The sequence below is a fragment of the Aspergillus multicolor genome, assembly GCF_047715735.1.
Source record: "Aspergillus multicolor strain CBS 133.54 unplaced genomic scaffold BDW74scaffold_3, whole genome shotgun sequence".
NCBI classification, from domain to species: Eukaryota; Fungi; Ascomycota; class Eurotiomycetes; order Eurotiales; family Aspergillaceae; genus Aspergillus; species Aspergillus multicolor.
In genome coordinates this window covers 805568-825297 of record NW_027395954.1, presented here as the reverse complement: position 1 = coordinate 825297, position 19730 = coordinate 805568, and the positions used below count along the sequence as shown (strand labels likewise).

The 19730-nt window shown below is 51.8% G+C and overlaps 6 protein-coding genes across 6 annotated transcripts; 2 read left to right on the top strand and 4 right to left on the bottom strand.

Moving 5' to 3' along the window:
• Window positions 1–58: 58 nt before the first annotated feature.
• Window positions 59–4962, bottom strand: BDW74DRAFT_145804 (uncharacterized protein). Its single transcript, XM_073723233.1, has 3 exons — window positions 4757–4962; window positions 2017–4436; window positions 59–1961 (listed from the first exon to the last, which is right to left on the bottom strand). Exons 2-3 carry the CDS (start codon window positions 4360–4362, stop codon window positions 735–737), a joined length of 3573 nt encoding a protein of 1190 aa, XP_073587746.1. The 5' UTR covers window positions 4363–4436; window positions 4757–4962; the 3' UTR covers window positions 59–734.
• Window positions 4963–7970: 3008 nt separating this feature from the next.
• Window positions 7971–9558, bottom strand: BDW74DRAFT_76364 (uncharacterized protein). Its single transcript, XM_073733660.1, has one exon. The coding sequence runs from the start codon at window positions 9234–9236 to the stop codon at window positions 8151–8153; it is 1086 nt and encodes a 361-aa protein (XP_073587745.1). The 5' UTR covers window positions 9237–9558; the 3' UTR covers window positions 7971–8150.
• A 2421-nt stretch (window positions 9559–11979) lies between these two features.
• Window positions 11980–14163, top strand: wetA (developmental regulatory protein WetA). Its single transcript, XM_073733659.1, has one exon. The coding sequence runs from the start codon at window positions 12210–12212 to the stop codon at window positions 13869–13871; it is 1662 nt and encodes a 553-aa protein (XP_073587744.1). The 5' UTR covers window positions 11980–12209; the 3' UTR covers window positions 13872–14163.
• A 1-nt stretch (window position 14164) lies between these two features.
• BDW74DRAFT_76346 (uncharacterized protein) lies at window positions 14165–15118 on the bottom strand. The gene is made up of 3 exons (XM_073733658.1): window positions 14988–15118; window positions 14816–14932; window positions 14165–14757 (listed from the first exon to the last, which is right to left on the bottom strand). Exons 1-3 carry the CDS (start codon window positions 15058–15060, stop codon window positions 14378–14380), a joined length of 570 nt encoding a protein of 189 aa, XP_073587743.1. The 5' UTR covers window positions 15061–15118; the 3' UTR covers window positions 14165–14377.
• Window positions 15119–15148: 30 nt separating this feature from the next.
• BDW74DRAFT_76341 (calponin homology domain protein) lies at window positions 15149–17640 on the top strand. Its single transcript, XM_073733657.1, has 2 exons — window positions 15149–15696; window positions 15761–17640. Exons 1-2 carry the CDS (start codon window positions 15530–15532, stop codon window positions 17424–17426), a joined length of 1833 nt encoding a protein of 610 aa, XP_073587742.1. The 5' UTR covers window positions 15149–15529; the 3' UTR covers window positions 17427–17640.
• Window positions 17641–17685: 45 nt separating this feature from the next.
• Window positions 17686–19710, bottom strand: BDW74DRAFT_145797 (uncharacterized protein). Its single transcript, XM_073723232.1, has 2 exons — window positions 19552–19710; window positions 17686–19482 (listed from the first exon to the last, which is right to left on the bottom strand). Exons 1-2 carry the CDS (start codon window positions 19655–19657, stop codon window positions 17921–17923), a joined length of 1668 nt encoding a protein of 555 aa, XP_073587741.1. The 5' UTR covers window positions 19658–19710; the 3' UTR covers window positions 17686–17920.
• Window positions 19711–19730: the final 20 nt, after the last annotated feature.

Here is a 19730-nt window from a genome sequence, read left to right as displayed (position 1 = left end):
AGGGTTTCAGTACGTCGCTTAGCCCGTGCTGGGCTTCAACTATGCAAGAAGTGTTAGATAATAATAATAGTCTTCGACTATCGTGACTGGAGTGGTCAAGTAGACTCTGTTCTCATTGTAGTCCAATTCTATCCATTGAGTACACCAAGTAATAAGAAAAGTAATGAAAGCTTGAAGTCGATGGCACAGGGACAATGAACCAACAACATGTGAGTGATAACGAGAATTTTGTAGGAGAAAACCGCCGAAAGATGAAGGGACACCAAAAGATTGGCAGACATTTTGAATATGTACTCGACCACCATTTTCCAAGGGGTGAGTAGAGAAATGCGAAGAGAAAAAAGATATGTGTATAAGAACCGAAGGGGTATTGGACAAGAAGAGAAGAAAAGAGTTGGAAGATTTATGAGACCAGGAATGGCTGTCATCAAGCTTGGCGGATGACAGCCCAAACAGAAGCATCGATAAAAATAGATACCCGTGCAAGGTTTGCAGAGAGCCATAGGAACGGGGCAGGCCATAATAGAATCAGGTAGATAAGAAGACGTCGATGTCTACCTGCGACTTGAAGGGAGTGTCATCAGACGTTTCGCGACGCTCAAAGACAGACAGGACAGGTCATCACCGAGGGCATGGAAACTTCGTGATTGGATAAGTAGAGAAATGAAGGACCAAGATGACGAATCAAGATAAAAAGAATGAATGGTAAAAGTTTTATGAAGAAGAATGTGTTATCAGGCTTCGACTTTCTTACGTCGAATGAAGAACCGGCGGGCAAAGCTGGTGTCCTTTGTTGGCGGCTGGGGCCGAGTGGGAGAGGGGGGCCCTGTGTTGCGCAAAAAGTCCGCCAGTGCGCCGGTATCTGTCTGCCGCTCCGAGACAGACGCCAAGCCATACATGGCGTCTGTGTTGCGCTCCGAAGTAGGTTTGACCGTGTAGTTGGACGGTCTCCTTGAGTACTGATCGGACTGTTGGCGCAGAGAGGTCTGAGAAGGCTTGGTCGACGGACCCTTTGAAGTGGAGGCCTTCTCAGACGAGGAGTTGCGGAGTAGGCGAGCTTTCATCGAGGATGAGCCGCCGGTGGGTGTTTTAGTACGCGGAGCGATCGGTTGGGTCTGAGTTTCTGGGGGAGGGGGCACATTGCGAAGGAAGTCTATCAAGCTTTCCTCGTCGCGCTTTGGCTTTGTCGGGTTCTTCTTCTCCTCTTCCTCTTCCAGCATAGCCTCAAGCTCCTCATCGTCCCAATCTAGGGCATAGGGGTCTGGTACTCGGCGCTGTACTCGTTTAGGCATGTCTTCACTTTCAGAAGACCTCGAAGGTGGCTTCGTTGGTACTGCCTTGATCTTGGAGCTCGGTTTATTGATCAAGTCGGTGCGAGAGCCCACGGACACCTGTGACTTGGTGGTTGTCGATTCACCCTGGGTACTGCTGATTGAGGGTGTCGCACCTTGCTCATACGCAAGGTCCTCCGAATCCATGGTGGTGCGGAATGGCGCAACAGTGCGTGGGATACGGCGTGCTCCAACAGTGGGTGGACCTTCACGGATAAAATCAATCAAATCTGATGTAGAGTTCGCCTCGGCCTTGGGAAGAGCGGTAGACCTGGTTTGTGCTCGCGGTCCGCGAATGGAGCCCGACATTGCGCTCTCAGCCCGAGAAGACTTCCTTGACAACTGTGCATCGGAGGATTGACGACTGACTGACTTGGTGAGAATTGGGGGACTAGCCGGGCCCGAATTTCGAATAAATTGTGCAAGATCGGAGCATGATTCATAATTCGGTCGAGCATCGCGGGCTTGTCCTACTTTGGGCCTTTGTGGCGTACCTGCACGTGGTACTTGAATTGGAGCAGGCCTGGGTTTCTCAGAAGCTCTGGGCTTGGGTGAGGGCTGGCTTCTTGGTGAGATCTTTGGTCGACTAGCGTCCGAATCGGCAGTAGTGGATCGCTGAGCTTTGGGGAACTATGGAAAAGTCAATATGAGCCGCAAACACTGAAATGGAATGGCAGTAACATACATCCATCTCTCTCACACTTCTGGGTGTAAGAGTGAAGTGGAGCGTCTCATCACTGCGAATCAATTCTTCCAAGCCAGCCTTCTCTCCAGTCGATGTACTTCCTTCTGAATCACGCCGCGTGTTCGGCTCCTCTGAACGGTTTTTGAAACCTTTCAGCTTCTGTGACGTGGTAGAACTAGCAGTCATTGGGCGCTTCTCCCGGCTACTGCTGAAGCTGCCAGATCGACGGGGTTTAGCAACAATCGAAGGGTGAGGCGATGATGTTGCGGAAGTTGAAGGACGTGCGGGGATACGCTGCACAGCCGCACGCTCTGTTACCGAGCTTGAGACTGATGATCTTGTGGAGCGCTGGCTACCACCTGTCAGGTTAAGGGCGCTGGGACGTTGTTGAGTTCGTGAGTAGCTAGAGCTTCCGCTGTCACTAGAGTTGGAAGCAGGCCTCGACCCCCGAACGCTGTCGAAAGATGGGCGGACTTCCCTAGCCGGAGTGGGAGGTAGGCTCGCATTTGGTTCTGCTGAAGAAGTGCTAATGCTGATAGGATGCACGAGAGTGGGTACTTCTTCACATTGCTTTTCCGGCGGAGTTTCATTGTCGCTGGTTGATGCAGGGGCAAACTGTACTTCGTTACTCGTGATATCCCTGCTCGGCTTCTGCTTCGGTCGCTGTACAGACGTTGACTTCTCGACTGGTTCTTGACCTTCAATGCCTTTGGCAGTTTTTTCAGCAGGGGATCTTGAAGCTTCAGTGGCGTCGATTGGACCAGTCACATTTGCAACTAGGAGGGTGATAGTTTCTTGGGCAACGCTTTCTGATCGACGGCTGTCAGACGTATCCGACAGTACCGATTGAGATTTGGGCTGGCCCCCAATCTTGCGATCTTTGTTGCCTTCTGTCACGTTTTCCGTCTCCTCTCGCTCTTCTTGCTCATACATGGTCTCAAGACGCCTTCGCTCTTCAGAAGCTGCTGGAGAAGGTCTACGGGGAACAGGGTAGGCCGGGTCAATTTCTGGAGCTTCAGAGGGACATGTCGGACTTGGGAGAGATCGCGATCTTGAATGGCGGGAGAGCGGAGGCGCACTGCGAGCGGAAAGGGGAGTAATGGGCGAATTATGATGAGAGGATGGCGATCTCGGAGATTGCAATGTAAGAACCATAAGGCTTTGTGGCCGAACTTTGTGTGCGACGACAGCTTGCATGGTCCGGATTTCGCCGGTGTCGAACTCTAGAAAATCCTCGTTCTCAATTTCCTGGACATCGTTTCTCCCTACGGGTAGAGGGATGGATACTGGGTCAACTTCATGCTGAGTTTCAGACTGAGACTCGGAATGAGGGTCCTCAAGGGGAGGCGAAAGGGGCGATAGAGAATCATCGGCAACGGAGAAGCTACTCTTCCTGCTCTGCATTCCAATAGCAATCGTGCCACGCCGTCGTAGAGAGTCACGGGATGCTAGGCGAGACAAGTTCGGCGTACGAGTACGCTTCCTCCATGTGCGCCAGAGGCGACCGAGTGTCGGGTTCAATGCCAGTTTCTCCACGTCGAGCTCCTCCACTACCAGCCGGTTCATGCTTCCTCTTTCCTTTGTGTCATCTTCAACCACGAGATTAGATGAGAGTCGAGACCTAGCCGTTTCGCCAGCGATCACGAGAGCTTGCTCTCCGATATGCTCAATGATCGAGGTTAAAAAGATAGCGGCAGCCGGCGTGATGTTGCCGATGTGATTCGTGAATCGTCGGGGTGCCCCATCCTCATCGACCAGACCTTCCTGGGCGATGTATTCCTCTTCATCGTCCTCCTCCAAGTCGCCGAGGCGTGTATACACCATGCAGCGCAACCGGGTCAGTTTCCAGGTACGAATGAGATCGAATTCGCCTTCCGGGTCCTGTCCTCCGCGAAACTCGCTGTCACTCTCATCTCCGAGGTACTCGCCCAGTTCTTCTTCAGCAACGGAAACTACCAGATTCGCCAGTCGTGGTTTTAGTACATCTGCAACAGCGGGCCGAATTGAGGCCAGCTGCGTCGACTTTGCAGCTGCTAATATATTGAGAAGGAGGTGATCGAGGAACCCATTGAGGGCGAACAAGGCCTCGGGAGTGACGAAAGCGCCGGAATCATCATCGTCGTCGGCTACAAAATCGGCGGCGTTGAACTCCTGATCCGAGGTGATGATTTGACAGGCTGAAGCCGGTGCGATGAAAGACGGGGGCGGGTTCACGGATGGAGGGGCAAGGTGGATGAGGGAAAGCTGCGAATCACTGGAGATACTGGCGCTGCGGGAACGAGACCGCGAGCGCGATAATGAGAGTGCTGTGCCGAAGTCGGGCTCTGGCCCTCGGATGTGCTGCATTTTGGGTTTGCAGTCAAAGAAGCGGGGAGTGAAGTGTAGAGAGTGGCAAGTCGAATACTAGGAGCGGTGACTCTCTTTGAGCAAGTCAGTCAAATCCAAGACACATAAGACGCAAAAAATCTCCGTCAGCATGCACTTCTAGCAATCTCACCCCGGCAGGGCTGTCCTCTCTGCTGAGTCCCTCAGGCTGTGCCGCTGTGCTGTACATGGGTTGTCTGAGGCGAATGGGGCCGGACACTTTTCCACATCCCTCGCTTGCAGCCTGGACTTTGTGATATATTTACTTTTTTGGTTCAACGTGCGGACAGCCCTGGAGGCAGAAAAAGAAAGGAAGAAGGCAAAGAAGGTGCAGGGTAAGCGTGAGATGCGGAGTTGGGCTGCTCTTAGAACATACCCTGTGTGACAGATCAATCAATCAGCAGCGACCGTCGTTCATTTCGTCCGAGGGAGTGTCGGGAAGATGGAGGAAACGAGGGTGATAACTGGTAAGAATTAAAGAAAAAGAATGGTTGGATGGATGGATGAAGAGAGCGAGTTGAAGTTGTGGGAGCTTGGGAGAAGAGAGAAAAGAGATTCAGGAGTGGTCAAGCTCTGTCAAACCATCGCCAACTGAATTTCTCCCAGAACTCGGACCTTGGGACCATTAAGGTACCCGCATCTCGACCACACTAAAGTAGTCTTGCAGAATCAGGAGACAGTGGAGCAGCCCATGGCGTATCCAGCCCGAGAGCCCGCAAATAGGATGCTGTCAGCAGTGGGCCTCTTTCCTTGATGTCCCTGACGGACTCCGCGAGAGAAGCAGCACCACGAGCATCCTGGCCAGCACGAGGGCGCGGAGCATTTGCTGCGAATCCTACGATCGTCGCGTTCAGCCATCGAGCTGCCGGCGATTAGCGGGCAAGCACTCATAGTCTCGTTCTTATTCCATGGTTCTGGTCATGTCGATTCCAATAGTCTGGCTGGCTTCCCGTGCTAGTCCAACCTGTTGGTTCCTGTTCTTTATTTAATCCCGCCCGTCTCGCGGGGACACTGGCTGGCGCTGTATCGAATTGATAGCAAGGATGCAGACCCCCGACTGATCGCCGACCCTCCTGGTTCCACTGTCCTTTCATTGCCATTGGGGCTATTCGCAATGCACTTTACCCTTTCAGGCAGGCAAAGGAATGCGCAAAGAACTTTCGACCCTCGGAAAGGGGCAGTTGTGGCCCGAAGTCTGGAGAAGGGCGACTTTTGACATCTCACCGTTGAAACAACATGAATATTATTTGCTTTTTGCCCTGGTCGCAAATGCAACTGGCTTGACTCCAAAAATTCGAATGCAAGCAAGAATTAATGCCCGCGACCATACCTGGTCCCTGGATTCAACGGCTGCCACGGCCAATTTTCTGGAGAACAAGAACTGGTATGCAGTTGGGCAATCTCAATAATAAATCCGCTGCCATCCGCCGTAGCCCGTCACTGCACCAAAAGCAAACACGAGACAACAAGGCTGTCTGATAGGTACCTAGCACTACACGCCCAGCTTTCCGTCAGATACATTCGAAGACCAGGGTATATGCGAACAATGACAAATCCCTGCGATGAAACAATCCATTATCGCCTCATCTTTTGACCTATAAGCCGCCTTCTTCCTTTAGCATCCTCCCCATCGAGCTGCTCTAGTTGGCCAGCGACTTAAAAGCGCACATGAAACCCTCGTCGAAGTTCCTTTGGAATGTTTCCAAGGCAGCGCACGTCTTCGATGAATCTTCCACCCCGAGTCAGGTCCTCTCCCGCTTTGGCCCTCTCCAGCCAATTGTGCCGCTTACCCAGCCCCTCGCCATGATTCACCCTGGGTTTCGAGCGAGTCGGACGACCTCGTTCGCTGATTCAATCGAGATTTAGACAATTTGGCCACGAACCATGGGCGTGCATGTGGCTCGCGCGGTTCATGGCTCGTCGATTCGGTGCCGCCGGCCGAAGTTTATCGGTAGCGAGCATCGATAATTGGTTAGCTAACGCCTCAGATCGCAATATCGGTGGAATCATAGTGAGACATTCCTCGTCATGACCCTGAATAACCATCTTCACGCGGCAGAAATTCTGGCGAAACTTCGGCATCGCCGGTTTACGGATATCTGTTGACTACTAATATGGCTTTATACTGTGGACGTACTCATGCTCGAGCCGCCAAATGGTCGTTCCTGACTCGGGGAACCGGTCCCAGTCCCTGCGGTTTCCATGCTCCGCAGAATCCGCGCCATGCTAGACCGCGGCTCAGCTGGAGTTAGGGCTGCGCCGATTCCCCTAGCAGTCTAGCTGAGGCACGGTACGTAAGCGGCACCACTAGCCACCACCCTGAAGACCTAGGCCAGACTACTGGGATTTCCCTCAAGTCAGTCCAACTTGGTGCACGCCTAAGGCCGTCAACGAAGCAGTTGGGCCCAGAGTTCTCTATCCCACAGGATCAAAGCTTATCTGCATATGGCTATGCGGGTAAGCAATGGCTGACCCTTGCCTACGTAGCCACTCAGCTTAGTGCTCAGTAATGTGCTATATAGTGTGCTATTAGAGACTAATAATCGGCAAGGCCTAACGGCCATACTAGCCAAACCAGACGCCTTATCCTTTGTATACCCCGTTGAAGGAAGATACGTACAACCTACCCAGGTCCTAAATAGATACAAGCATTCCCTCATTCTCAGCTGAGTCAGGTTCCGTATATTCGGCGTCCAGAATTACCCAGAGTATTCCAGTCTCGAGATAAGCTGATCTCGAGTACGAAACCTTCCTACAGAGCTACGTAGGTACCACCAGGTACTCCGTATCTAGCATTTTATGTCTCATGTCTCACAAATCAGCTAAATCTATATAAATAGATCCTGCAGGAAGTTCACTGCATACGAACTGATCCGAACAATGACCAGTCATTCTTCACAGATCGATCGTACAACCATCAAGGAAGACCCGGTAGGCTGCGCCCAGGATAATCCATGCTCCTAATTCTTCAGCTCTTTTATCTTCATGGGGCATCCTGACTACCTGCTAGGGTAGGTCCTATCTACCTTGCTTAGCGGCTAGCGCAGGGCGTAGAAACAATCGACAATCCCTTTACGCCATCCCATCCCATCCGCCTAAGTACCACAGGTCCTGCTGACTGCGTACTGCGTAATACGAAATCAATACCTGTACCTATGATCATTGTGGACGGAATGTAGTTGCCTAGGTATTCACGCCGATACGCCGGTCCAGCATGCACCGGGACCCAAGGTGATCAACTCGGCATCCTCGGGCCTGGCTTGAGAGTTAGGGCACCTAATCTATCGTCCGGGAACCCATGGTCTAGAACTAGAAGCTCAAGAGTCGGGAAGGATGGGGTACTAAGGCAGTTCGGCACGGGACGTTGGGGGCCGGGGGCCGGGGCTGTTTCATGTAGACTGCTGCCGACTGCCAAGTCACAGCTTGAGGACTTGGACTGTGACGCTTAGCTTGACTCCCATATTTTGAAGGCGTTGTTACGAAACAAGGCGCGAGTCATCAAGGCGTGCTGCGAACAAAAGTGGCGGCAAAGAGCGCTGATCTACAGATGAGTTTCGGCTCTTTTCGAAAACAACAAGTCTAGTTTAGAATAGATGTGCAAATGGTTTAGATTCGTCGTGAGAACTTTTACATTTATCGCTAAACAAAAAAGAGATAGACAACAGCATTTAGATCCCGCTTAAATGCATCTCCATATCATGAGTCTTCGTAAAACGTTTAATGTGATTGTTAATAGTAGAACTTTGATTGCCGAATGGGTTGAGCCTTCTTTACGCCGCTGACTGGACGGGGCTGGGGGGCAAATAGCATCTCCAGTTCTCAAGTGCGTAGGCGACTCCGCTAGCGAAAAAGCTCAGCTCATCGGGCCCAATGTCCACGCCGTCAATGGTTAAGCGTTCGGATAGTAGATGCTCGATCTTGTCGAATACATCCTGGGTGGGCGACGTCCCTTGTGGAATATGCACACCACAAATCTTGGCAAGCTCGGAGAATTCATCCTTAACCACGATGTTGCGGAAGGTCCCAATAACATGGTTAAGCACAGTATCCAGGTAGAGAGCATTGGCGCTATCCAAGTCTAGGAAAGGCGACGGTACACGTCCTGACTTGAAATCTGCTACCCGGTCACGAAGGCGTGCTTTATACTCATGATTCCCAATTCCGTTGATGCCGTTCATGTAAGCCACGAAAAGCCTCTTGTCAAGGTCGAGGATATCGCCCGTATGCTCCGGCAGTTGCTCGATAGAATCCGCGATAGCTTCGTGGCTGGCGTCATCGGCATCACTGGTTTCGGCTCCGCTGTATGTTTCCTCGTGGGACTTGTTGGGGTAAGATGACGCCTTTGCCGCCAACATCATTTCGTGAAAGGTCATGCCATTGTCTGGAATCTCCTCTTCCTGATATTCCAATGGCTCGATATATTGTACGTTCGAGTCAAAACGCACCGAGGATTCAAACGAGATAAATGAGCCATCGAAAGACTCAATATCGTCAATACAGAGCTCGGACATGACCTCAGAAGTTTCGTCCCAGTCGACGATGTCGCATAGATCGTCATCAATGTCTTCAAATATCCCATCAGGATAATCTGATGAGTCCGATGCATAACCGGATTCCGACTCCTCGTCTTCTTCAAGGTCGGCGTACGGCCTTTTCAGTATGGATTTCGGGAAAGTAGCTTCAGTCAAACGAGTGACTGGCGATCTTGTGGTTGAATTGGTAACCGCGGGTTGGGCAGAAGTCACAGACATTTCATCCGAGGCATAACAGCTATCACGAGAGAGCGAAATCTCAAGGTGCGAAAATGTTGAAGAGAGCGATTCCCACGATTTTTTGCTCATGTGTTCAACACTCATTGTGGCTTACCTTTAGGCGGACGCGTCCGGCACTTCACCTGGAAAAGAAACCAACCTAGGAACTGAAGTCCGATAGGTAAGATGTATCAAAATCGAGTATCAAGCTCCGCTTTGATAAGACTCTCAGATGAGCCTGCGGCGGAGGCAGATATGGTAGGTGTGATTGTTCTTGTTGTTAAAGATGTATGGCTTAAAAGGCCCCCCAATACGCTCGTAAGAGTCCATGGTAGACGGTCGGTAACAGTCCTGTTTACTGAGGGAAACAGGGGGATCCCTGGACGAGTAGCTTGGAGTACATGTTTGGTTCGTGCGTCGAGTTCTGGAAAATGGCTGAAATGATGTTACTCTCAGGTGACTGGTTTGTGAATGATGCGGTCTTCAGAGTTTCCTTGACGTGATGCATATAGACTGTTTCGCTCGGTCAGATAGGGAGAGCCGGAGACTGGATACACAGGTTTTGTATCCGCGCGGTGACGAAGCCGAAGTAGGTTCGAAGTTTGATACTGGCAGTCCAGTATGAGTGATGTGACTGACTTGTGACGATAGCGGCGAGTATCAACTAGATTCACGCCCGCTTTTCGTGGGATGTCGTCCGAGGTAACGCGGGGAGGGGTGGCGGCGCGAAAATACGGAAGAGGCGACTACTATTCAAAAAGCGAACGGTCGCGATAGATGAAGTCTGGTCTTAAGAAGGTAAAGTGGTAGTGTATGGGAAAGATAGCACGCGAGGTTGTGCTGGGGAAAGAAGAAGGAGAGAGATTCCCTGCTGACTCTCAGGCCGTGATATTTCCGTCATCGACAAAGCCACGGCACCTGACTCCTCACTCCATTGTCGCCTCATCGGGCGGCCGGCTTGAGTGACCAGAAGCGGTCTAGCGTCTAGTCACGTGCCCGCTGCTTCCGACAATGTCTGCACGTGTTTCTCATAATACTCCAAGGCCCGATGAGCTTCATGCTGGGTTCTCGATTGCCAATATACCAAAAATGCGAACAAATTCTAGCCATCACTCACACTACGCTTCACTAGTCGATACGCTACAGGCTAGGGAAACCGAGAGGCCGATCTGACCGCGCCCTCATTCTATCGGCAGGAACTGGATGTGTGCCGCTCGGCGCTCAAACCCAATCTTGGGATACGGATATGAATTCCATCTTCAATGAGACGGCTTTGAACCCTAACAACCCACTTGAGACGTTCATTCAAACAACTAAGCCTGGCTCATAGAACCCCCCTGTCATGGTATTTTTGTCCATTGGGACTCCAATGCTGGAATTCTTCGGCGTGGCTTTCTACTCATGCGTCCAAGAGGCAGGCAGTATGGGAAAATATGGTCTCTTCTTTGTCAACTCCATACATCGACAATCACTCTTGTGACAATTCATGAAGCCGGCCACCTTGAGGTATGGCCTTCGGCTCCATACGTCGTACGCCTTTGTTCCTTTGCGCTTGGATCATAATCATGGCATCTCGACTCTCAGGATGTGATTGTGCTACCACGAGTCCAGGAAAGTCGAGGCGCAGCTCACTCCTGTTGAGTGAGAATGGCTATATTTGACTTCTCCATCCAATAGGGCCTTGTGATACTGTTGGGTTCCCGCACGACAGACCGACTTTAGGGCAGAGAACAAAGAAGCTACATGGGTACACCTTTGCAACCCATCTTTAGGTTCAGACCCCTGCAGACCAGTACACAGCCTTCTCCTGTGCTAAGACTAACAAGAAACAAAGTACAGAGCAAGTCAAGTTTGCTTGGTGCCAAAGGGTCAAAGGGTCAAAGAGGCTGAATGCAAATATCGACCGTCAAAGACCCCCCACAATCTGGTACCTGGGATAATAATAGAAGCCCAACCTGAAGCAAGAATCTCTTCAGATGCTGCAGATCGGCACAATACTCTCTGAATGTGTGGGGCACAGATGCGCCAAGTACGGGTGTGTCTTTATCCTCTGGCATACCAGAGGTCTGTTCCGTGCATTGTTGCTGGGGGCGCACATTCCTCTCAGCGACCCAGCCCCATCACATCGACACTCGACATACAGTCCACCAAGCTTTATCGGTATCTAGTGGGTTGGATAGTACCCTCGATGCCAAAAATAATAGCTCCACCGACGGGGAGATACTCGATCAGGCGATTGGGTGGGTGAAGCACTGATGCTGATCACTGTGGCCCAGAGATACTACTTTTTAACTTGATGGCTTAAGATGAAGAGCAACGATGACGCTTATATTCAGAAGACCTCTTCCATGGTCGAGGGACTACAGACAGCTCGAACGGATTTTACCGTTGGAGCCGACTGATCTGCATCTATCGCCTGCAAGTGCTCGCGTCCAAGAGCTGTCTGGATTACTTGCCCCCTCCCCCCGCTGCTCGTCCGCCTGATACTTGCTTGCTCCGCTTATGGCATAGTGAGTGTTACATTCCAGTGGGTGGCCATTCAGCATTCGAGTCCAACTTTCGTCACCCAGTCGAGAGGTTCGAGGAACTCGATCAGCCACGTCTTCTTTCTTGTCCATGATTGGCCGCTGAGGTTACTTGGGAATCCATAGTTCTTTCAGTCGGGATCGGTTGGCAGACAGTGGACGATATCAAACACCCCGCTTGGCTCGTTAGTGCGCATTCCTCTCTTACTATAGAAGGACTGGAATGCAAAGGGAATTCAGAGGCTGGAGGGGAGCTGTGACAATTCAAATAGGACCATCGGTCTGTTGTTTGTTTGCTTTGTCTTCTTTGCATCCTCTGCAGTGTTTTCTTCGATTGTCAATCAATCAAACAGTCTCTACGCGCTCCATTCCACCTGCATACCCTACCAGACCTGCGGATCCGGCTCCCCTTCCCAGACTTTGGTTTCGGACCAGACTACATATCCGCAATCTTATCGCCAATCATATCTGATACGGCTTACGGCTTACTGGGTCGAGTCTTTGGCAGCCTCCTCGTCGCCGCAAACGGAAAGGTGATCTCCCGCCTGGCAAGATGTTCGCTCAACCATTCGATCATTCATTCAATGATCTGTTTAATCAGTACGTCAACATGGACACATCGAGTACGGACACCAGCAAAGATGTTCCGTTTTCCAGCGAATTCGACCAAATATTCCCACTCGACTCGTTCTCAACCGACTGTGGCGACCAATCTCCCATTATCTCCACCGCACAGCTTACCCGTCAGTCACCGCAGGACTGGGGCAAAGACCTCTGGTCTCTTTCACAAAATACGGGCTGCTCTACAGACCAAGACAACTTTTCTCTTCAAGATAGCGCCCAACCTTCGGCTGTATTGGGATTGAATCTTGACCTTGAAGCCGCTACAGCCGGACATTCCCAGGCTTTCATACCCCGCTCATCACCTTCGACCCCTCCAGCAACTCCGGGTTTCAAAGTCAAGGGTGGTTTATTCACCCCAAAGACCATCCGTCGTCACCGAGAACCCAATGACCGTCGCGGCTTACTGCGCAAACAAAGCTTCTCATCTGGCTTGATGCGCTCTTCTCAACTCCAGAAAGGCAGCTATAGGATGGCTTATCCCGAGGCCTGGGCTCAACGGCTACAAAACTTCACTATCCGTAGCTCCGATGCAGGCCTACCATTGTCGCCACCTCCTTCCGACATCCTTGTTCAACAGGAGAACATCTCCAAGCACACGCCCGCACAGATGAACAACTCGGCAGAGAACTTTCAAGGCTCGGCGGAGCTGCCTCAGCAATTCGACTCTGGCTATATCACCCAATCTCCAGCGATTCCCATGCCGTCCCCATCCGTCAATGCCCTAGCGAGTCAGCACCAGAGGTATCTAAGACAGTCAAATACATCTACATTGACTCCAAGTCCCCCTTCGGCAGGTGACATGTTTTCTTCACCACATTCCTCCGATCCCCAATCAATGTCTTCTTGGCATTCCGATGCTCTCGGGACACCAGCATTCCATTACACGCCTGAGCTAAATGATCCTCAGACATGGTGGTCGCCTATGCCCTCTGAGGTCACCCAGCGCCACGCTTCATATCAACACATGATTGCATCTCCGGCCCCGCAGCGTCCAATTCAAGCATCTGTCAACCATGGCGACCTTCTGCAAGGGGGTCTTATGATTCAGTTAGACCCTACACAGTTTGATATCTCTTCATCTTTTCCTTCTTCCGCCGTACCGACGACTGCCAATACCCAGGACAGCCATTCTTACAATTTTGAAACACACGCACCACAGACATACGTTGACTCAACGTCCTTCACCACTCCGAACATCCCCAATCCACCACGGTCACCATCCATTTCTCCCAAAACGCAAATCTCACCAACTCAACGCAGAGACGGTATGATACTGAAGAACACCCCTCGTCGTCCTCATGGCCGGAAGCTATCTGGTCAACCAACGGGCACGCCCAAGCCTGTCAAGGCTCCCACCAATCCATCCACAAGCCCAAAGAGTGGCAAATCAGTCACAGTGTCGTTTGTCAACTTCACAGCCAACGACAGCCAGAAGATTCTTACCGGCGTCGCTCCAAGCGGTAGCTCCAAGACAAAAGCGAGACGGGAGCAAGAAGCCCGCGATCGTCGGCGCAAGCTCAGCGAGGCTGCGCTGCAGGCGGTGCGGAGAGCCGGTGGCGATGTCGAAGCCCTAGAAGCCGTTTTCTGCTAATCAATAGCCGCCGTCCACTGCACAATCTGCATATGCATTTTAATACGTTTCGGGGTGTCACTGTTGCATTTTCATCTTGTTTAGTCCTTATTCTTCCTTTCGCTTCAGCATCGGTCGTTTTGGCGCCTAGAGGTCTTATTTTTCCACTAAAATCGGGGGCGCTACGGGTCATTCGGAGAAAGCTTTAGATCTGCGGACATACCGGTGCAGCATAATACCCATTTACATTTTTGGCAATGCAATTTTACGTTTCAGAGTCTGCATCTCCGAGGCTTCTGTAGACATCAAGAGTAGTACTACTTCAAGTACCAACACAGGTTGAAAAACTTAGTTTATTTCGTTATTTTAAAAGAAGATCAAGTATCGCTATTCCTATTAATATTAACTCGTATACCGATGATCATCGCGACGTACTCTCGTCTAAACAATGCTTTTTAGGCGCACTATATATAATCGTACACAGGTTCCACCATAGCTGCGTAGTATAAAGGGTATCTGAATTAGAATTATCGACCGCTTTGATCTCGCCTCTTAGACGGCGTAGGGGTCCATGATTCAGGCTGCCACTTCTCACCTGGCGCATCTTGCGGCCGGAAAAAAGGATCCTCTTTGGCCGATGCCTTGCCCTGAGCAGGGTTATTCGGCTGGGCCTTGGGTCCTGACCTCGGCGCATCAGAGGCGGCACCCAATGTCGGATCGCTTGTTTGCGTTGCAGGCCCTGGGTGTTGTTTTGTCGGCGCATCCAAGCGGGATTGTTCAGCCTCCCATTTCTTCTTCTGCATATCTGCCAGCATCAGGATTCTTTGCCGCCTCAGGATATCTTCTTGTTGTTCTTGGATGGACGGAGGTTCGGGTCGAACGTAGCGAAGCCATTGGTGCCATTGAGCTGGAAGCGACTAGAGTCAGACTTGGCTGGGCGAAGGGTTAGACGGGAGGCAACTCACGGCTCACTTCGACGTCGCCATAGTGGGTTTTGGCCGGAGGCTTGAGGATCCGTCGGAAGCGGCCCGCATTCAATTTGTCCCTGAATTCCCAGTATGTGTTTCCTGCGAGATCGTGCCCTAGTAAAAGAACGACGTTAGTCTTGCTGGAGTCATGGACGAATCTCGAACATACCGACGAGGAAGGATCTTCGCCAGGGTAACCGGAGGCTTTTCCACTTGAACCACAGGCTATTGATTGGACTCATCTGTCTATAGATGGTAAATTGCCAATTATAAGCAAGAGGATTGCAATTAGGCAGGCGGATTGGATTGACTGGTGGAGATGAAGATATTCGGGGAAATCCTGAGCTGCGCCGCAGTACTGCGTCATCGGCTGACTGGGGCTGGCTTACTCTACCCGTACGGTAAATAACGGCCCAACAGGCATTCCATTTCCCGCCCTGGACCCCCTCAAGGCTTCTCTCTTCTCATATTTTTCTTGCAAATCCGACTTCATTCTATCATTGAGATTATTCTTTCTGCTTGCTGCTCACGACCGAGTTCGTGAACTCCTGTCCATTGGTCTTCGACCCCCTTTTTACGTCATTCCTTCACCCCTCTGTCAACACAAGAGTTGCGACGATCTTCAGGCCCAGAGATAGCCATTTGGCGCCTTTGGACTTCTTTATTTATGTGCGGAGAGTCTGCTGAAGACACACACAACTTTTTTTTTAAATGGCTTCTGTCTCGTCCTTAGACAAGGACTTGCGCAACTTGCGCCTGTCCCGCTATACCCCGCAAGCCGCGGCCGAAGTCCGCTCCTGGATTGAGGAAGTGTTGCGCGAGAGGCTTGCACCTGGAGACCTTCTTGAAGCACTGAAGGATGGTGTCGCGCTTTGCAAGTAAGATTCTCGAAGCTGTGGCTGAATTTCTCCAACCCCGGTTGCTGACAATGCCCCGATATAGGCTGCTCAACCTTGCGGTCTCGCCCGGCGTAAAGTACAAGCAATCCTCTATGCCATTCGTTCAAATGGAAAATATATCGCATTTCCTCCGCGCTTGTCAGCTTCCTCCCCTCAGTCTCCCTCCCCACGATGTCTTCCTTACCGTCGACCTCTACGAGTCCAAGGACCCTGCGCAAGTCCTCCAATGTATCTCAGCTTTCAGCCGTCGGGCAAATGCCATCCAGCCCGGTAAATTTCCGCGCGCAATCGGAGTACAGAGCAAAACTGGCACTTTGAGTCCGTCTTTGACCGGCTCCAGCCAGGGTCCTCACACGCCTACGAAAAATCGATTCGGTGACGCCCACTCCAACGCTTCTGGCCGCTCGAGTCCTGCAAAGTCTCCTCAGGCAGTCAGCAGCTGGAGTAAGAAATCGGATCATCAGGTTACGCAGCCGGCTTGGAATATTCACCAGTATGGATACATGGGAGGTGCTAGTCAAGCAAACCAAGGTGTCGCATTTGGTGCCCGTCGACAAATCACTACCGCTGCCCCTCATGTGCCTAGTGTCGCGGAGAAGGAAAAGCGCAAACGTGAAGAGGAAGAGAGATTGAGACTCGAACAAGAAGAGGCTGAGCGGATTCATCGACAGCAGCTTGAAGCAGATGAAGCACGTGTCCGTGAGGAGGAAGAGCGCCGATGGGCCGAAGAGACGTCTCGTTTGAGGGATAAAGAGCGGCGAGATGTTGAGGAGGAGCGGAGACGATGGAATGAGGAACAGCGTCGATGGGAACAAGAGGAACAACAACGTCTACGCGAGGAGAAGGAGGCAGAAGAAAGATTTGAGACCGAGAGACAACGACGAAAGGATACAAGTGACATTCGTCTGACTGGTCAGTTCCTTAGCCAATTCCGGGCAACTCAAGCCGCGCCTGCACAGCCTCCTCCTAGCGAGTCGCAGGAAAGCCAGCGCATCAAAGAGTTGGAGCAGCAATTAGAGCTTGCAAAGGAAAGGGAGCGCGAGTACGAACGCGAACGACAAACGTTCAAGGAGAAGGAGAACAAACCCACTGAGACCAAGCGGCCTGTCCCGGTACCACCCAAGCCAAGCTACGACCTCTCGTCCCTTGAACAAGAACGGCGTCTCCTTCGCGGCGAGTGGGAACGGCACCAGGGTCCAGAACCAGTTGCTGAGGTGCAAACTCCCCCACCCATGCCCCCTCGGCGACCTCTCCCCGACCCTGCTACTGCGGCCCAGCCTCCCAAGCCCCAGGCATCAGAGAGCCGAGTCGACCGCTTCTTGTCATCGAACCCGGCCCCCGTGGCTCCCAAGCCCGCTACCCATCGCTTCCAAGATTACACCACGACATCCGAAGTTGACGCCGAAAACAGCCGCCGTCAAGCGTCTCAACAAAAGACTCGCGCCGGTGGGTGGGCTTCCAAGTCCCTCCTAGAACGCGAAATGGAGCGCGAGCGCGAGCGCCAAAGAGAGTGGGAAGAGAGCCAGAAGCAGACGCAGGAAGCTGCGGCAAGAGGCGTCAAGGATCCGTCACTGAACGCGGGGCCTGGCGGCGCTTGGGATGTACACCAGTACGGCTTTATGGGCGGTGATAGCCAGAACCGGGGTGGCCCTGGCTTGGGTATTGGGGGTGCTAGGCGTCAGATTATTGGCCCTCGGCCGCCTCCGTGATTGTGTTCTGGCTCTGTCTTGAACTGTTGGCTTGCTTGCTTGCAACTGGATACTTGTTCTTTTATTCTTCTTACCAACCCATTCCCCTTTTTGCATTGTGTTCCATTAGAGTTGGTTTCTTCAGTGCACATACATACTACCACTCCTGCATGCTGCAAGGGCACCAAGCCCTTTTCCTCGCGCTTTTCAATACTATAACTTATTTTGTTTTAGCCCTAACTTGGGGATACTCCACGTAGAAGGTTCTAACTAGCCTGCTGCCTCATAGACCACGGTCGACACCGAATTACGTAGTACGGGGATTTTATGAATGCAACGGCCGCCATAAACTCATTTTTAGATAACAGTATAGATGAAGAGGGGTATCAGTGGACGAACGGACTGCATGAAACAAGGCGTGGTAAACCGTCCTCCAGAACAAAACAAACCAGCACACCGCGATGCAATACAAAAATTAAGTAGCACACCTAAACAGAAGAAAACAAGAAGCTTAATCAAGACCCAATGGTAGTTGAAGTCACCCTCGCACTAGCGGGGATCACCTCCTCGACTAAGAAGTTTAATCGTTCTGCGCTTTCACCAAGCCATGCCCACTCCATGTCCTCTGACATCCGAGCGACATGGTTCTTCCTCGTCTCATGCTGGGCCTTCTCCGCGCGCCTTATGATCCCCTTCTTCGTCAATTGCTTTGTCTCCTCAGTGACTTCGATCATGCCTTGATCGGCAAGGAGAACAAGGAGGGCTTCAAGGGTGATGGACATCTTGACGTTGTCGGAGAGGGAGGACGATGCGGCGGCGTATGGGAGAAAGCAGGTTTCTAGTTTGCTCTGGGTGAGGTATTGCTCGTTTGAGTCGACTGCGGCTGAATCGCGGAGGCCGTACAGAAGTAACTCGCAAAGCGTCGAGCATGCTGCCGGAGTGAAATGGGTGAGGGCAAGCGGAGAGACGAAGGCCTGGTAGATTGGGAGAGGGAGATGTCGGATATTTTCGACGAAGAGCTGGTAGAGGTCTAGGAGGGGCATAAATATATTTGGAAGAGAGTCGGAGACGGTGGAGAGTAGGTGGCAGAGGCGCTGGCGCAGGGTGAGCGAGGCCGTGTCCCCGAGGAGAGAGGAAGAGAGTGTCGGGTCTGGCATTGTAGAGTCGGAATTCGGGTTTAAGGTAGGTATGGCGGCGTCATTTTTGGCCATCGCGGCTGCTCTCCGTGGACGTTTCGACTCGCGGCCGGGCGAGGTACCGTCTTCTTCGTGATCGGTTGGGGCGTAGAAATCGCCGTATTCGTCTGCATCCACGTTGACCGCGACGCTCCTCTTCTTCAAGTCTTTAGACTTATTTTCCTTCTTTCTTGACAGCTTCAGCTCCTTGCGGAAGACCTCGCGAAATTCATTAACCGCAGACGCTCCACCGTCGGCGAATATGGCCCGCATAATGCGACGGTCGCGGCCGAAGCCAGCCTGAGATTGGGTGATATAGTTGACTATTATGCTGTCTTTCAGGACTTGATCATCATGTGAGGGATCCTGATCCTTTAACCGTTGGCGCTGAACCCAATCATCCTCCAGAACCTGGCACATGAACTCTAGCCAGATGCGCCAGTACTTCCACCGGGCCGGATGCAGGACAGCGCAGTTGAACGCCCATCCTACAGCGTGCCAAAAGTCCTCAGCACGCGACCAGACTGAGGCCGACTGTGCAAGCTCGTTATTGATATCTTTATCCAGGTCTATTTTCCTCTCGCCGTTGGTCACCAGTTTCTTGGAAGTACCGTCGGCATAACGCCGGCCACCATGACGTGAGGCTTCAAAGTGCTTGAATCTGAAAGCCAGATCAAATCTGGCGTTGACAGGCCCGACAAGATTGTTTACCAGGAGCAGCATGCGGAGAGCTACGTGCGGCGTTTCCTGCTCTTCATCTGTCTTGGGTCGCGCGGTAGTGGAGGGATGGATGAGAAAGGTGGCCGCGAGTGCGAGATGTTGCGGAGATGGGGTAAATACTGCGATATCTGTGTTCGGATCTGTGCTCAAGGTATTGGTGAGCAGTCTGAGTGCTTCAATATCTGAATGGGCACATTAGTCAATTAAGTCTACCGTACCGCGACGCGAAGACGCGCGGGAGGGGTACCTACGTAGATTCTCTTCGAAAAAGATGCCCACATGCTGGACCAACTCAAAAGGAATGGGTTTCGCGGGATGAAGGCGAGGCGGGGGGGCCTCTTCGTTTGAAATGGCCATCTGGATTGGCGATGATGTTTGATGAAATGTGATGGGTGGAAGTTGAAGATGCGTTACTATCTAGTGCGGAGGT

What these genes read in the sequence shown, in the direction of transcription:
- BDW74DRAFT_145804 (XM_073723233.1), bottom strand. Translation starts at nt 4,362, where the DNA reads ATGCAGCACATCCGAGGGCCAGAGCCCGACTTCGGCACAGCACTCTCA. An exon ending in GAAGTGTGAGAGAGATGGAT is followed by an intron (nt 1,962 to 2,016) that starts GTATGTTACTGC and finishes ACTTTTCCATAG; the next exon opens with TTCCCCAAAGCTCAGCGATC.
- BDW74DRAFT_76364 (XM_073733660.1), bottom strand. Translation starts at nt 9,236, where the DNA reads ATGAGTGTTGAACACATGAGCAAAAAATCGTGGGAATCGCTCTCTTCA.
- wetA (XM_073733659.1), top strand. Translation starts at nt 12,210, where the DNA reads ATGTTCGCTCAACCATTCGATCATTCATTCAATGATCTGTTTAATCAG.
- BDW74DRAFT_76346 (XM_073733658.1), bottom strand. Translation starts at nt 15,060, where the DNA reads ATGAGTCCAATCAATAGCCTGTGGTTCAAGTGGAAAAGCCTCCGGTTA. An exon ending in GCGAAGATCCTTCCTCGTCG is followed by an intron (nt 14,933 to 14,987) that starts GTATGTTCGAGA and finishes TTCTTTTACTAG; the next exon opens with GGCACGATCTCGCAGGAAAC. An exon ending in TGGCGACGTCGAAGTGAGCC is followed by an intron (nt 14,758 to 14,815) that starts GTGAGTTGCCTC and finishes AGTCGCTTCCAG; the next exon opens with CTCAATGGCACCAATGGCTT.
- BDW74DRAFT_76341 (XM_073733657.1), top strand. Translation starts at nt 15,530, where the DNA reads ATGGCTTCTGTCTCGTCCTTAGACAAGGACTTGCGCAACTTGCGCCTG. An exon ending in GATGGTGTCGCGCTTTGCAA is followed by an intron (nt 15,697 to 15,760) that starts GTAAGATTCTCG and finishes GCCCCGATATAG; the next exon opens with GCTGCTCAACCTTGCGGTCT.
- BDW74DRAFT_145797 (XM_073723232.1), bottom strand. Translation starts at nt 19,657, where the DNA reads ATGGCCATTTCAAACGAAGAGGCCCCCCCGCCTCGCCTTCATCCCGCG. An exon ending in CTTTTTCGAAGAGAATCTAC is followed by an intron (nt 19,483 to 19,551) that starts GTAGGTACCCCT and finishes GTGCCCATTCAG; the next exon opens with ATATTGAAGCACTCAGACTG.